This window comes from Ruditapes philippinarum, unplaced genomic scaffold (assembly GCF_026571515.1).
Source record: "Ruditapes philippinarum isolate M1 unplaced genomic scaffold, ASM2657151v2 ctg353_1_1_1_1, whole genome shotgun sequence".
In the NCBI taxonomy this organism is placed as follows: Eukaryota; Metazoa; Mollusca; class Bivalvia; order Venerida; family Veneridae; genus Ruditapes; species Ruditapes philippinarum.
This window is the reverse complement of record NW_026856948.1, coordinates 142,218-158,859: the sequence shown is the minus strand read 5'-3', so window position 1 is coordinate 158,859 and position 16,642 is coordinate 142,218. Positions and strand designations below refer to the sequence as shown.

Sequence of the window (16,642 nt, the reverse complement as noted above, 5' to 3'; positions counted from 1 at the left end):
AATTGATGAAATTTTTAATTACATTATGTATTGTTTATTCATAGATATATTGTTTTAATACTCGATACTCAAAGCTCAATACTCGAAGATGACAATATTTATTCAAAACTAAAACATATTACAATAGAAATTCTAAATTTTGTCTAAAAGAAATTGTTCGCAGTATAACCAAAACTATAAACACGCTCGGTCACGGATGTACCTTCAAAACATAGATGAAGAGCATATTGCATCTTAACATTCACTGTGCCTAAGGAGACTTATAAGAAGATTGGTAAGTATGATAATGTTTATAATTTTTGAATTTTTATGCAAATGTTCTAACATCTGTTATAATCCTGAAACACAGGAGATTTCTTGAAATGTCTTCTCATGTCTGCGTAGTGACTGTTGTAAATGAACCACTTGCTTTCAGTTCTTCATTCTCTTCTTGTCATTTATATAGTTTTGCCTTTTGTATCCTTACCATTGAAAAGGAATGTTATTGCGAAAGCTGAAAAGAAACAAACGAATCAGTTCTTTGCTTGTCTCTTTAACTTACCTCCTACAAGTCACCCGGACTGAACATAATTTAAAGTGATAGTTTACGGGGAACGAATACATCGAAATTTTGAAATGTTTATATCAAGGACAAATTTCTAAGTTTGCAGGTGTAAAGGAGAATTGACCATTTTAACCGCATTTCAATTGCCAATATGTCAAGTTATCCTTATTAGCTTGCTTTATATATCAAATGTTATACCAAAGCAAATAAATGTCGAGAATTTAAATTGAGTACTTGTTAATTATGTCGTATATAAACATGTACTTGTATTTGAGCAGCTTTCGCGTAAATACTTTGAACATCTGACATCATCATATGCGTCAAACGTTACAATCATACGTTATAACTATTTTAACTTTCTCTACCTGTAGCTCCCATACTTCCTGCCAGAAGAAACAGACCATGCCATCCTAACTGACTTTGAAGATTCAAACCTACAAACCCACCGGTAATAGCCGCTGCAGTCTAGAAAAAAAAACAGCTCAGAATATAAAGTATGAAAAACAAAACATTTTTCTGATGATTTATTAAATGTTATGGTCACATTTTTGGTAAATGGATTGGCGTCGGTAGAATATAGTAGTTTTTATTTCAGCCATTGAATGTCTCATTTTATATTTGAATAGTATTCAGGTAGGGAATATTACTTTAATAAACTGATTTTTGACACACTGTTGTAAAAGCAAAAATGTATGCTGGTTCATTTTCTGTTCATTTCCTAAATCAAGTTAATATTGCCAACAATGCGAATGACAACATGAATTCCAAATATGCATTAGTAAATATCAAATAACAATTATACACATATTTCTAGGTTATTTTAACGTATTCGCCAAATATGATAAGAATGAATGAAAATGTTGCAAAAGTATTCTATTTTGTTCTGTAAATTATACTATAACAATTGTTTACATTGTTAAATATTTGCAGCCGACTGTTACAAATCTAAAAATATTTTTGAAACGGATATTTGAAATAGACAAACAATCTCAACAACGATATTTTATAACTTATATAGCTTTGATAGTTATTCGATTTATGACTCAATACAAAGGCAAACAGAGTCCTAAACGTCGTTTATCGTAGTGTGCAACAATGAATGAAAGTTTTAAACTTACAACTGCTAAAAATATAAACCCCATATTGATAGCCATATGCTCCACTCCGAATAATTTTGCAAAAGTAGCTGGACCAATCGACCAAACACCTTCAATATATATATAAAACATCATAAAGCTTTCTTCAGATTAAAAACGAATAACAAAATGTGTAGCAAAATATGTAAAATACATGCACAATGACAGATAGAGTGAAATAACATATTAAATACTGTAAAATATTTTCCTTCATTGTATTCGGTATGAATTATCTTGTTCCGTCTTATGGTAAAAATGTTAGGTCTTAAATTATAAAGCCTTGCACGTTTGCAGGCAAAAAATTAATTCAAATTAACATTTCTTCAAAGAGAAGTTTTAAATTGCCTTAATATCAAAGCTATTTATTACTATTTAAAATATATGCACAGAAATTGTTTTATTTTCTTATTTGATATCGGTTGATTTGATTTGTCCTAGGCTTATCAATTTTGTTTTATACATAACATATGGCTTAACCCATTACTTCATATACACGCCTTTTAACGCCTTTTTCACCCCCCCCCCTTTTGTTGTCTCAAATGATGAAAAAATGCCTTATTTAGGCCCCAAACACTTGTTTTTGTTTGAGAAATGTTGTTAAAAAAAGTGACCCTTTTTTCGGCGCGGCCCCCCAACCAAAAGATACATCAGGGGGTTGCCAGAAGGGGGATGTGCCCCCTTCTGTTTGGGGGGGTTTGAAGGGGGCGGAGTGCCCCTCATCGCCAAGAAAATTTTGGACTTGTGAGAGGCTGTAAATGACCCCAGATTGATCATAAGGTAACGTGTAACCAACGCTGAAAAGCATTTGACTCTATCTCAATCCATTGAGAAGTTGCAGCACTTTGAAATAAATTTTGATGGAAAAAATCAACGCAAAATAGTGATTTTTGGCAATTTTGAGATGTCCCCTCGTTGCCATGGTAACAGAAAATTTAAGCCTGAGCCTGTTGTTGCAAGGACAATGGTCCAGTCAACATTTGTGCCAAGTTTGATTAGTGTTGAAGCAGTTTTTATAGTATTATAGCAATTTGAACTTGTAACGGGAGACTTTTCAATGAAAACAGCCATTTTTCACAAAATGCTCATGAAGTAATGGGTTAATGAAAAAAATAAAAAAATCTACAAAACAACAATTTTTCTTCAAATTTATATGACAGGCCATGTTTAAACATGAAAAAACGCGATTTAGGGTAATTTCAAGTATTTTCATCATTTTCTGTTAACCCATTACTTCATATACACGCCTTTTAACGCCTTTTTCACCCCCCCCCCCCTTTTGTTGTCTCAAATGATGAAAAAATGCCTTATTTAGGCCCCAAACACTTGTTTTTGTTTGAGAAATGTTGTTAAAAAAAGTGACCCTTTTTTCGGCGCGGCCCCCCAACCAAAAGATACATCAGGGGGTTGCCAGAAGGGGGATGTGCCCCCTTCTGTTTGGGGGGGTTTGAAGGGGGGGCGGAGTGCCCCTCATCGCCAAGAAAATTTTGGACTTGTGAGAGGCTGTAAATGACCCCAGATTGATCATAAGGTAACGTGTAACCAACGCTGAAAAGCATTTGACTCTATCTCAATCCATTGAGAAGTTGCAGCACTTTGAAATAAATTTTGATGGAAAAAATCAACGCAAAATAGTGATTTTTGGCAATTTTGAGATGTCCCCTCGTTGCCATGGTAACAGAAAATTTAAGCCTGAGCCTATTGTTGCAAGGACAATGGTACAGTCAACATTTGTGCCAAGTTTGATTAGTGTTGAAGCAGTTTTTATAGTATTATAGCAATTTGAACTTGTAACGGGAGACTTTTCAATGAAAACAGCCATTTTTCACAAAATGCTCATGAAGTAATGGGTTAATGAAAAAAATAAAAAAATCTACAAAACAACAATTTTTCTTCAAATTTATATGACAGGCCATGTTTAAACATGAAAAAACGCGATTTAGGGTAATTTCAAGTATTTTCATCATTTTCTGTTAACCCATTACTTCATATACACGCCTTTTAACGCCTTTTTCACCCCCCCCCCCCTTTTGTTGTCTCAAATGATGAAAAAATGCCCAACACTTGTTTTTGTTTGAGAAATGTTGTTAAAAAAGTGACCCTTTTTTCGGCGCGGCCCCCCAACCAAAAGATACATCAGGGGGTTGCCAGAAGGGGGATGTGCCCCCTTCTGTTTGGGGGGGTTTGAAGGGGGGCGGAGTGCCCCTCATCGCCAAGAAAATTTGGACTTGTGAGAGGCTGTAAATGACCCCAGATTGATCATAAGGTAACGTGTAACCAACGCTGAAAAGCATTTGACTCTATCTCAATCCATTGAGAAGTTGCAGCACTTTGAAATAAATTTTGATGGAAAAAATCAACGCAAAATAGTGATTTTTGGCAATTTTGAGATGTCCCCTCGTTGCCATGGTAACAGAAAATTTAAGCCTGAGCCTGTTGTTGCAAGGACAATGGTCCAGTCAACATTTGTGCCAAGTTTGATTAGTGTTGAAGCAGTTTTTATAGTATTATAGCAATTTGAACTTGTAACGGGAGACTTTTCAATGAAAACAGCCATTTTTCACAAAATGCTCATGAAGTAATGGGTTAATGAAAAAAATAAAAAAATCTACAAAACAACAATTTTTCTTCAAATTTATATGACAGGCCATGTTTAAACATGAAAAAACGCGATTTAGGGTAATTTCAAGTATTTTCATCATTTTCTGTTAACCCATTACTTCATATACACGCCTTTTAACGCCTTTTTCCCCCCCCCCCCCCCTTTGTTGTCTCAAATGATGAAAAAATGCCTTATTTAGGCCCCAAACACTTGTTTTTGTTTGAGAAATGTTGTTAAAAAAAGTGACCCTTTTTTCGGCGCGGCCCCCCAACCAAAAGATACATCAGGGGGTTGCCAGAAGGGGGATGTGCCCCCTTCTGTTTGGGGGGGTTTGAAGGGGGGCGGAGTGCCCCTCATCGCCAAGAAAATTTTGGACTTGTGAGAGGCTGTAAATGACCCCAGATTGATCATAAGGTAACGTGTAACCAACGCTGATAAGCACTTGACTCTATCTCAATCCATTGAGAAGTTGCAGCACTTTGAAATAAATTTTGATGGAAAAAATCAACGCAAAATAGTGATTTTTGGCAATTTTGAGATGTCCCCTCGTTGCCATGGTAACAGAAAATTTAAGCCTGAGCCTGTTGTTGCAAGGACAATGGTCCAGTCAACATTTGTGCCAAGTTTGATTAGTGTTGAAGCAGTTTTTATAGTATTACAGCAATTTGAACTTGTAACGGGAGACTTTTCAATGAAAACAGCCATTTTTCACAAAATGCTCATGAAGTAATGGGTTAAACAATGCTGAAATGAAATATTTGTCTTGATTTATGTCCTTCATCTCACAAGTGTGAAGCCTATGTTTCAGGAATATGACGCATTTCATAATAAACTTACAAGCTGAGCTGGCATAAAGTCCACAAATCCACACAAGAAATGCTGCTTTACCGAGAGATTCTGTGTGTAAAATTGTACACGCAAAACACACAAATAAGGCGGATGCACACTTAACCGCCATCTGAAACAGAAATGAAATGAGCCCCGCCATGACAAAACCAACGTAATGCGTTTGCGTCCAGCATGGATCCAGACCAGCCTGCGCATCCGCGCAGTCTGATCAGGATCCATACTGTTCGCTTACAAACCCTATTGCAAGTAGAGAAACTGATAGCGAACAGGATGGATCCTGATCAGACTGCACGGATGCGCAGGCTGGTCTGGATCCATGCTGGTCGCAAACCCGTTATGTTGGTTTTGTGGTGACGCGGCTCAAATATAATAATAATAATATATCAAGTTTATATATATTTTACTTAATTAAAAAGAAATAAAAATATTACTTTTGTATCATTTTTTGCATTCTTCTTCTGTGTAGATTTGCCTCACAACTTTAACAATAATAATGCTAATTTTAAGAGATATGAGAGTATGCATTTATTGTGTATGAGTGTTTGTGCTCTTCTTGTAGTTTTTGATACAATGTATAAATCCTTTTTCTTATGAATATTTCGTACTCATTTAGCACAGAATATGCGTGAAGTTTAACATAACAAATCATCTTATATTTCATATATAACAAATATGACTGGCTCAATTAAAATTGAATTATAGTAAATTCCGAGATTTCTAAAATATGCCAATACAAGTCATAAGCGTTTAAGAACTATTTATTTTAAGACACTTACCTGGAACCCATATTTGTCCATTATTATCCCCCAAATAGGACGAAATATACAGTTGAAAATTGAAGATATTGAGCCAACAGATGCCAGAAAATGGTCGTCAGATATAAAGGTTTGACCATACGCCTGTAAAGAACGAGTTAATGCAGTATATCTACAGAAGGATGCACGAATTTGATGATGATGATGATGATAATAATAATATTAATAAAATAATAATAATACTTAGATGACAACCACTATTTTCATGCTTTCCAGTGTTTTACTGAAAGATATCAGATGATTATATTTTGACAAACCACAAGTGAAAATTAAAAAAATATAATTTTCACTGTAGACTATATGGATGAAAAGAATTTTAAAACTAAATGGAAAAGCATCCAAATATAAATGCCGTTATACGTAAATTTTGCTTCATTAGGAAAAAAAAGTCGATGTCATTATAAATCATTTCAAAAATGTAACAAAATGATACAAATTTAACAGAATTATTTTTCAAAATTAATGATATGACGCTATGATGTGATAACGTCATAAACGAGAATGCGTGACGTTACGAGGCAAAATCGGTAAAAAAATAATCAAAATCACTTACAAAGACATAACATAAAAATAAAAAAGTTCATTTGTTTAACATATAAGATTGAAATATATTTCATTCGTGAACACCAGCTATACTTAGATACCATATATCCCATAGAATCATCACAATGAAAATATCATGAGAGCAAGAGGCTAAGGCCATTTGGGCCAAAACAAACGTAATCGAAATCAGTTTAAATTCCATGTCATGCCTGCACTGCTTCATAACAAAGGTAAGGATTTACATGTTTACAGTAAACAATTATAGTAACTACATATACATGTCTGTCATGCATAAAATATGTCATTTTATTCCTTTTTAGTTTGAACAAACACCTAATCCAAAACCGGTTGCATTAAAAAGACAACAGTGTAAAGAACAACGCGTTTTGATTCAATCCAAAGATATTTTAAAGATATACTAGGCTCATCTTTGGGTAAAATACTTCATCGCAGAAATTCATTGAAATCTAGGAAATTCTAACTAAATTTGTCTGATTTAAATTAGATAATTTACAAACTATGGTAACAACGTTGCAAGCCCATTACAAGCCCGTATTTTGCGGTTCTTTCATTAAAAAATAACTGCCAGTTTTTGTTATGACACAATGTATTTATACCGTAGTGGAGTTTAAAACCAAACATATCTTCTCTGTGTGTTCTCAAAGGATGTTGTTTTTCATTCAAAGATAGACTGTACAGCAATTATCAGTATTTTCAAATACAATGTATATAACTTGAGCATTTAATTTATATACCTGTAATAATTGACGTTATACCTATACTGTTATAACTTTCCTGGTGTATTATCATAACATTATTCATTTATTATCATTTATGTATTATTTATCGAATTCATAATAAGTAGGTACCTTATATAAACTGTTAAAGAAAGTCATTCCACCGTAAATTAGGAACAGTATAAACAACCAGCACCAAGCATTTTTATTCCTGACAACTTTCCATAAGACGGATTTCACAGATTCTTTTGTAACAGACCTGAAAGTATATGTTAGAAATCATTGTATGCTATTTTAATGGTGTCACAGTATCAAGAATATATGGAGACAGCATTCATAATACGCAGCTCCCCGACAATATCTAGACGTAGCAATTGAAATGTATCTATTGAGGCACAGAACAAAAACAAGGCAAATAATACAAGAGGAAGAGTGAGTGGATGGCGAGTACAGAGAAAGGCGTGAAGGAGGAAAGTTAAGTAGTAAATATTAGCAACAGTGAATGTAAACAAGGGTGTTCTGTAAGTCTGAAATAAATAATAGGAAACAAAGATACTGTAATATGTTTATAACTTATGAAATGCATTTAAATCAACATCCGTAAAGAACACCTAAAAATAAAAATGTCGCAGACTTAGTTTGATTGAGTTTGTTCCTATTCATTTGCAGTACTAGTAAGTGCTAGATATCGGCACCCCCCCCCCCCCCCAACCGGCTTAAGCCAAAATCTAACCAGAAAAAGGTGAATTTATTTTAATTTAGAAACATCCAATGACGTGTTCATACGCCATCTTTTTACCAAATAAATATTATGTAGTAGTTTTCTGAAATCTTGCGAGACAGAAAGTCGATCGATATATCAATTTTCTCATGCAGCGAGTAGCAAAATAAAAGCCTCAGAAAACTACTACATAATACCTATCCTTTAAATATATACCTGTAGGTTTTAAGACAAAAAGAGTTTCAGTTTAAATAACTTCTTTTTGTTGTTTAACATACAAATATATAGCTGTAAAACAAATTTTATGAATGACGGATAAATTCATAATTATTTTTGCAAAAGAGGCTACGTCATCAGTAGTAGCAGTTCCCGTTTCCAAATGCTACGCTTATAAGATTTGTAGCCAACATAGACAAATAGTCTGCACTTCAATATACGATGCCGTACTTTCTATCACCACATCATGATTTAAGTTTATTGAGACATAAAATTTATAATATATGTTATTTTTGTTTTGGAGTGATATATGTGGATATATTACCTGTTAAGATTTTATATCACCCGAGCCGTTAGGCGAGGGTGATATTTTATCTTGGCAGGTAATATATCCACATATATCACTCCAAAACCAAAATAATAATTTTATTACCCTTCCACTGCCGAGTTTAGACGATATTTTAAAAAATCATTGCTGTTTTAAATGAAACGTCGAAATAAGATTCCCTTAAGGGTACCTCTTCGTCACAACATGACGTCACATAAATGCATGACGTATTTTTCCCGTACCTAACGAAGTTAAACAAGAGAAAAGGCGTAGTCTATTGAACGCACTATTTTGTAATTAATATCAAGCTTTCACAAGGTCATATTTATTTTCGATACTGATGGTAATATGTATCATTACTCTACTTTGGTAAATATTTGTCATTTGACAGTTAAAAAGTGCTTGTAAATCGGAATTTACACCGCGTAAAATCGAACCGTACGCGCATCACATTAGCGCATGTTGTTTACAACGTTGGGTACCCAACGGGGAAATTTAGTGTGTATATTACCCGTCTGGCTCGATTATATCAATTTCTTTCGGGTGATCATTATCCAATCAAAAAGGCGGAAAAAACTGGAAGGGTAATAAAAATATATTATAAAAACTTTTACAATCATTATGTATTCAGGTTGCTTTCAAACAGAAAATACCATTTGTGATAATTTGCAGTTGCTAAGTGGCTTCATCGGATCTACGTGCCATTTTGTACAACTATTCACTTAATAAAACTGTTTGCTTTAAAATAATAACTAATATAAAAATTAAAAACACTGGTCCTTGTTAATGACATTAAGGAAGTGAAAGAAATTATTACGTCTGGTCTTCATCCTGGCTATTTTCTCCATTAACACTCAGGTCTTCTTCGTCTTTAGCTATGGCACCATATTTAGATTTTTCTTCTGTATCGTGTATTAGTTTTGTGTCCTAGAAATGAAGAATATTTAAGAAAAAGTCCGAAATATTATTATACGATATGTTATAGATAAGGCTGAAACAATTCAATCCGCAATGACGTGTGCCCTAAAGTCTAATTTAGCCTGAAGACAAACTGGATGGAGAAATGTTATATCTAACTATGTATTCAAAAATGGTACAAAACTTCATCGTCTTACGTTACCGCTCGTCCAAATTAAAAGATACCTTTATGGCTGATAAGGCAAACTACAGTAAGAGAGTACAGAAGAATAAGTCTATATATCAGGAATGTTTTTTCTTAATGTGGTGTTTTTTTTTCTTCAATGAATTCTATTTATAGTTTTTATACAGTTGCAACTGCATCACTGTATGATTCTATATATGTTCATAAGTTATATATTTATATATTCATACTGTACATGCATGTATATATAAAGAATAAATGGGGTAACCTGTAACGGGGTCTCAAGATACCTGCATAATAATCGAATCATTCACTACTTCGTGTAAAAACAGACTGGATTTTCTGTAACTTACTTTATTGTGTGACAAATTGTGACGAACTCATTTACACAATAATGAATCCAATTTATAATCCTTTACATATAAATTCATAACATACTATTTTATTTCCTGTTTTCTGCACCTTTTTATCGCTCGGATGTGTAAATATAAGAATAATCCCAAGAAACTGGGCAATGACATAAATTCCTGCTAGAAGAACAAACACCTTGGGTATTCTGTCTAGTACTTCTTTATTAGTAAAATATCTGTAAATATATAGATATAATTTTTGCATTTACAAATTAATTATTTTAGAACAACTTCCCAATGTCGTTAAAATGTTCGCATCACCATATGACACATTGTTTGCACATTAATAATTGAATGAATGTCTACATTTGTGTGCAAGGCACATTATGCTAAAGCAGCGGACCAATTGTTTGTTGTTTTTTGTTTTTTATTTATTTATTTATTTTTTTATTTTAGGCAAACATGGGTTTTATAACGTTACAATAAAAGTTTAAGAGCATTGTAGATCTGTATCATCCGAAGAAAGTAGCACTGAACATGAAATAATTTTGTCAGAAATTTGTGGCAAAATGTACACAAAATAGTACTTTTACTTCCTTCACAATACGAAATTTTCTCTAAATCATAAATCTTGTACTATTATACATTTAGAAAAAAAAGACAAACTTTTTATATGAACATTTATCAAATACTTTTACTATTATACTTTTCACCATCTGCTGTTTCCAGATCGGGTGAGAGATTATCCGGATTGATATAAGCTGTCACAACTTGATTGAAAATCAGTGCACCTCCTCCAAATCCACACACTATCATCCCAACAGCAAATGTTGGTCTTTCCGGTAACCACTTAAAGTTTTTACAAAATACTGTATATAAAAAAGTGCTTACATTAAATAAATGTAAACTTTAAACACGTTTCTGTCAATAAAAAATATATTATCTGTAAGATTAATTTTACTTGTTTCATCGATAGAAATTTAAATAAAACATGTATGTTTTTTGTACAGAAATATGTGTCCCACATGTTGATTTGATATGATAAAATTATAAATAAAACTAACTCTATATTATGCAAATACCTTGATCGCTGTCTGAGCCGGTGGTCCATATGCAATAAATGATCCAAAATTTGCTAGAAGACCATAGGACAAAGCGACAAAAAGTAGTGATTTCTTTATAGAAAAATATGTAAGTCCAACACCAGCGCTAAAACATATATTCAACAATGTTTTGATTTAAGCATGTTATTTGTTTCCTAGCAGTTTCCGGCCCGAACAGTTTTCCGTCCCTTTATCATTTTCGTCCAGTACAGTCTTTTTTTACCAATAGGACAGCTCTGTTACTTCATCAAAATAGGGAGACATTTGTTTTCTTTGCAATACAGCAGTTAAAATAGTACAGTGATTTATATTTTTGAAGATTTTCCTTTATATAAAGTTACCTTAAAGGACTTGCGACAATTAACAATTAGCAACACCTGGATATGAATGGCCATGTGCAATACCTGAGACCCCATTCCAGGTAAATCAATAGTTTTAAACACGACACGTAAGATGTCTGGAAGTTCTATTTCTTTGATAAAATTATCTTAACATTTCTTACTGGTACTGAATTATATTCAAAATAAAACAGGTCTCAAAACTGCTATGAAATTTTGAATAAACGGAGAAAAGGTGTAACATTCAGACCTATATTCTAATTAAAAAGTCCAGTAAAAGACCAACATGGAAAACATGGTTATGCTGGACGGGTACGTATCTTTGTTCTGTCAAAGTTAAATACTCTTCCGTAGACAGGTTTTTTTTATTTGGTACAAAAAGTGATTTGGGACCGGAAACTGATAGGAATCCAGTATATGAATGTGAATGTATAGTGACGATTTTGTTGTAGAATGATTTTAAATATATCATATATATATATTCATAGCCTTAAACGTAGTCTAATGCATTGAATCGTATGTATGTTTTTTTTGGTAATATTAATCATTACATTTCTGTAATAAAATAGTATAATTGATAAAAACCAGCCTACAAGAAAGCCGTTGTTTCATGTATCATTTGATATAATTATTGCATATCTCTAGTTAGTTTGTTGTTCTTACATGACTGCATTTCAAATGCAAAAATCTATTATAATTTAAAACGCTTACCAACTAAACAATTACTTGGTTTTATATCACTTACTTTGAGTGAAAAGCTTTCTGTACTTTTTGAGGACGTGCGTATTAATTTTGTAATTGTGTAAATTTAAATAAAAACAATTTTTGCCTTCTATTCTTTAAAGCATTTTATTCGATTCTAATATCATGATTTCTCTGCAAACTAGGATTATCATTTTATACGACGAATTTAAGATAGAAATTACCGTTTCGTAAGTCATTTACCAAATTTGCTGTAACATTTTTTTTTGCAGGCAACATTTTAGAATTGAAATAAAAGTGTAGTTACAATATTCTATTTACCAATATAAGGTACATCCAACTGCGGTCGCTATTCGTACACCTAAATATCTGTCCAACAATCCACCTATTGTCAAAGAGAACGGTCCGGCCAAAGATGCGGCATTTGAGATCCAAAGGTTATCCGTGTTACGTAATGAGATTTCACTTGTTCTGTTACGAAGATATGATATCATATACGGACTTATGTTTCCTACAAGATGAATGACTAGAATAAGTATGTGGTTTAACTTTACAAGGAGCACACGATGATATTTAATTATAGTTGAATTTTTAAATCCTACAAGTAACAAACAATTCTTACCTATACGAGAGGTATTCAATTTAATATGAAACACAACCAAAATGCGTTTTAAGATCTTATAGCTTACAAAAAATTGTGCAAGGGGATTACAATTCATGTAAAGTAGTGTATCATACATATACCTATCTCATTTAAATTGAAAGTACAATATGATTAGACCAAAAATAAATTGCTAAGTTGAGGGTATTATTTTAGGACTTTCAAAGCAAAACATCTCCTACAGAAACATTGTCAAACAAGTGAAACAGATGGGACATAGTATTTCTTCTGCTACTGTGCATCGAATTCGAAATAACATACGCAAAACATGTAAAAGTGATTGTTTTACCAAACATAGCACAGCAGCTACTGCTGACGTCGTACGTAAAACCCGTATTATGATTACGTTGGTGAATCTTCCCATACAAAGAGAAATTATAGTGAAAAATACTGCGAGGCCAAGATTTTGAAATGACGTGCTCGATAATGGCGTCTATGAAAACACGTTGTCACCACATACGAGACGTTTTACATGGGCGGTTGTTACCGTCGACGTCGTGTTTGCTACGTTGGGAACTAATGAAACAGACCTTAACAAAATGAAGTTTGTAAAAAGAGACGCATTCGCACCTGGGTTTATGGTTTGGGCCTGGCTTAGTTAGTTACTACGTCAAGGCATCTAAATTTTTTTATCAATAAAGGGGTTAAAGTCAAAATAAAATATTACAAAGACAAAGTTTTAAAACCATTCCTAAAAAAATGTTCTGCAACTTTCTCCTAGAAAACAGAATGGTATGTTATTCAATCAAGACTCGGCCACTATAGTCATACCGCTAAAATGATCATTCACTTTCTCAGCAAACGCAAAGTGAATTCAAAGTGAACACCTGCAGAATGGATGCTAAAAAGTCCAGATGCAGCTCCCATGGACTTTGGTATCTGAGGTATACTGAAACGTAGGCTACAGAAACGCGAAATGTATACCCTGTCCGGTAAGAATATCAATTTAGGTTTGTTACCCTTAAAAACTGTAAATCAAGGTATGTACGTAATAATAACACATTTTCATATGCCCGAAAATATTATATTTATGTTAAGCTTAGATATTTTGCATAAAGCATGTCTTGTTGACATCTACAAAAAGTATATAAATCATGCTAAAGGGGTAAATAATGGCCCTGCCCCAGCGGTCACATAGATAGAAAAATTATGTTCTTATTTAAAGTTACAAATGCAAGTATGTATCATTTCATACAAGAATCCTGCAATTGTTTCAAAAATCATTTCACTGATACTAGCATATGATTGTGCCCAGTGTGTTGTTGAGGTTTGGCAGGTTTCGCACAGTTCACATGTATACCGATTTATGTTGTATACATGTTTTAAAATTCTCGAAACAAAGTGATTCCTCGGAAGCATTAATCACAATAAAATTACAAGAGAATTGCAGACTCGGTTTAATTGAGTATTGAACATGCAGAGCAAAGATTTTTAGCATGTTTTTCTCAGTCAGTATATATAATTGCATGGGGTAAATAATCACCATACTATGCTTTGAAATTAGCTTTTTAAGAGCATGACTGGTGACATGTCTGGGGTCGTAATCTGTGGCATATATTAGTTTCACTAAGTATTCATGTGACAAGAGCATAGCTCTTCGGCGAATATTAATATAGATCTTATTAATTATAATTGAAATAAAACAAGTTGCGGACAAATGTTATACATGGGTATTCTCCCTGTTTAAAAACTATTTTTGATTACTTTAAATTTCAATTTCTTAAAACAAATTTGCATTAGGGCGTAAATTGCCACGCCTATGTGGTACTCTTGCTAGTAAGTGGTAACTTGTCGTGTCAATGTTATTTTCGTTGTTTAGTTTGATTGAATTTAAAAAGTATGTTACAGAGTGGTCGATGCTTAAATTTAAATAATGCATACATTTATATTTGGAGATTCTTTCATCAATGAAAAAGCTATGAATTCGAAAGTAATAATCTTGTATGGATGCCTAGTGGAAAACAAACTTATGTCGTCCTAGACAATTTGTAGATAACACCTTTCCATAGTGAAATATAGGTAGGATCGGGTATATATTTCAGTTTAAAGGATAAAATTAACTGTATATTTACATCTTTATATAATTACACTACTGATTTAACGTTCATTTATGTTTTCAACATTAAATACTCACCAAATATATAGAAACTTCCCAAACACAGATGAACAAGTATTCCACCTATTATAACGCATACTGTTTTAACATTGTATGAGGTGGAACGTTTAGTACCTTCTACGTCCATCCTCAAAGAAACTGCAGGTCAGAACGTTACAATAGTGTATTACATAGCTCAATGTAATCTAATGTTTAAATATTTTCATAATAAATCCGCAATATCTTATTTATTTACTGATCATTATTATGACGATTAAAGAAGCTTGACTGATAAATAATTATTGATACAACAATACTCCACTAAATTCATTTAAAATGCGGATAAGTGAACATCAGTGTAAAATACAACAAAAAATAATATCACGTAACTATTATATATGGAATATGTCATGTCCGAATATGACAGTGACATGATTACTTTCGGTATACATGTTATATCCTGTGTATCATATCACTGAAACTGTGTAAATAAAAATGTTTTTATTAAATACCCGAGACGGCTCCTTTAATTATGTGTTTGATAAGTGGTTTTAAGATACGTATTGATACTGCAGATAAATAATGCTCTAATGAATAACCTGTGAGTTAGGTCAGCTGATAATCTTATTAAATGTTCACTGTCATAGTTAACTAGCTGAAAAAAGAAATAAATTTTATTAAACCTTAAGATACTTATTAAAATGGAAATTTTGAAACATACGGATAATGTAATGTGTAAGTGGTCGGATGTGGTTCAACATGCAAAACTGCTTTTGATGAGTTTTGGGCATATTTAAGTATCCTACAAACAATAACTGTAATGCAATGTGAAAAAGCAAATGCAATGACAGTGACTAGCCAGAAAGCTAAGTAAATGACCCGGGGTTCGTAAGACACTAGACAGTCTTTAAAAAAATTCCACGTATTTCAAATTCATAGTCGCTTCTTGAATGTATACAGATATGTCAACAATCATTTATTGTCTGTAACAGTCATCGATTGGTGTAAAATTATCAAGTCCAAAGGAAGTCTCTCCGAATCAAACACATATTATTCATTCCTCGCGTGAAATACACAACTAAGAAAAACTGGCGGTCGCTTACAGGACTTAATTAAAAAAAAGTCTAATATCTACATCCGCCAAAGGTCGGTATTGTGTAACTTTCTCATCTTCAAGCATTGTTTGGTTTAATTATTAAAACAAACGATCATTCATTTTTGTTTACCAATATAATATCATCGCTTTAAACGTTAATTTCTGAATTTACCAATTTTTCCTAGACTTCATGTTGTAATGAGAAATTCGTCTTAAAAATCAGTGGGGAAAAAAGATTTTGATATTCAAGTTTATATTGAGAAAATTTCATTTAAACTTGTATTTGAGCATAAAACAAAATGTGTTGTTTGTTATGCTACGCCATTCGTGAAAATACTGTTTTTAAAGTTCACTAGATGAAATAAATTTTCAACTTACACAAAACAAACAAACACATCGTCGCCTAACTCTAAAAGTGTCCTATGTCCATTTTTGCAAAATTTGAGATAAATGAACCATTCTTTTTACCTTACATTGCTCTATCTTTTAAGCTTTGGGTTCAAGGTTATGATGACCTAGAAACGGAGTTACCGAGTATGAACTTTGCACTATGTCCACATTTCGCAAGATTGTTTTATCCTTATAGTAGGGTATGTACGTTACTTAGGACAATTTTATAGTGAAACCTGAAATAAGCCAATCAAAACACGAACTGATGGTCATGTGACCTTGGTCGTTTTCGCAATGATAGTGCGCTAAGTCAAAAC

At 32.8% G+C, this 16,642-nt stretch overlaps 1 protein-coding gene across 1 annotated transcript; it reads right to left on the bottom strand.

Moving 5' to 3' along the window:
* Positions 1-82: 82 nt before the first annotated feature.
* Positions 83-15,170, bottom strand: LOC132748235 (uncharacterized). The gene is made up of 12 exons (XM_060737798.1): positions 14,879-15,170; positions 12,405-12,594; positions 11,023-11,149; positions 10,647-10,789; positions 10,029-10,176; positions 9,306-9,415; positions 7,356-7,482; positions 5,905-6,027; positions 5,117-5,237; positions 1,663-1,751; positions 910-1,009; positions 83-493 (listed from the first exon to the last, which is right to left on the bottom strand). Exons 1-12 carry the CDS (start codon positions 14,985-14,987, stop codon positions 438-440), a joined length of 1,443 nt encoding a protein of 480 aa, XP_060593781.1. The 5' UTR covers positions 14,988-15,170; the 3' UTR covers positions 83-437.
* Positions 15,171-16,642: the final 1,472 nt, after the last annotated feature.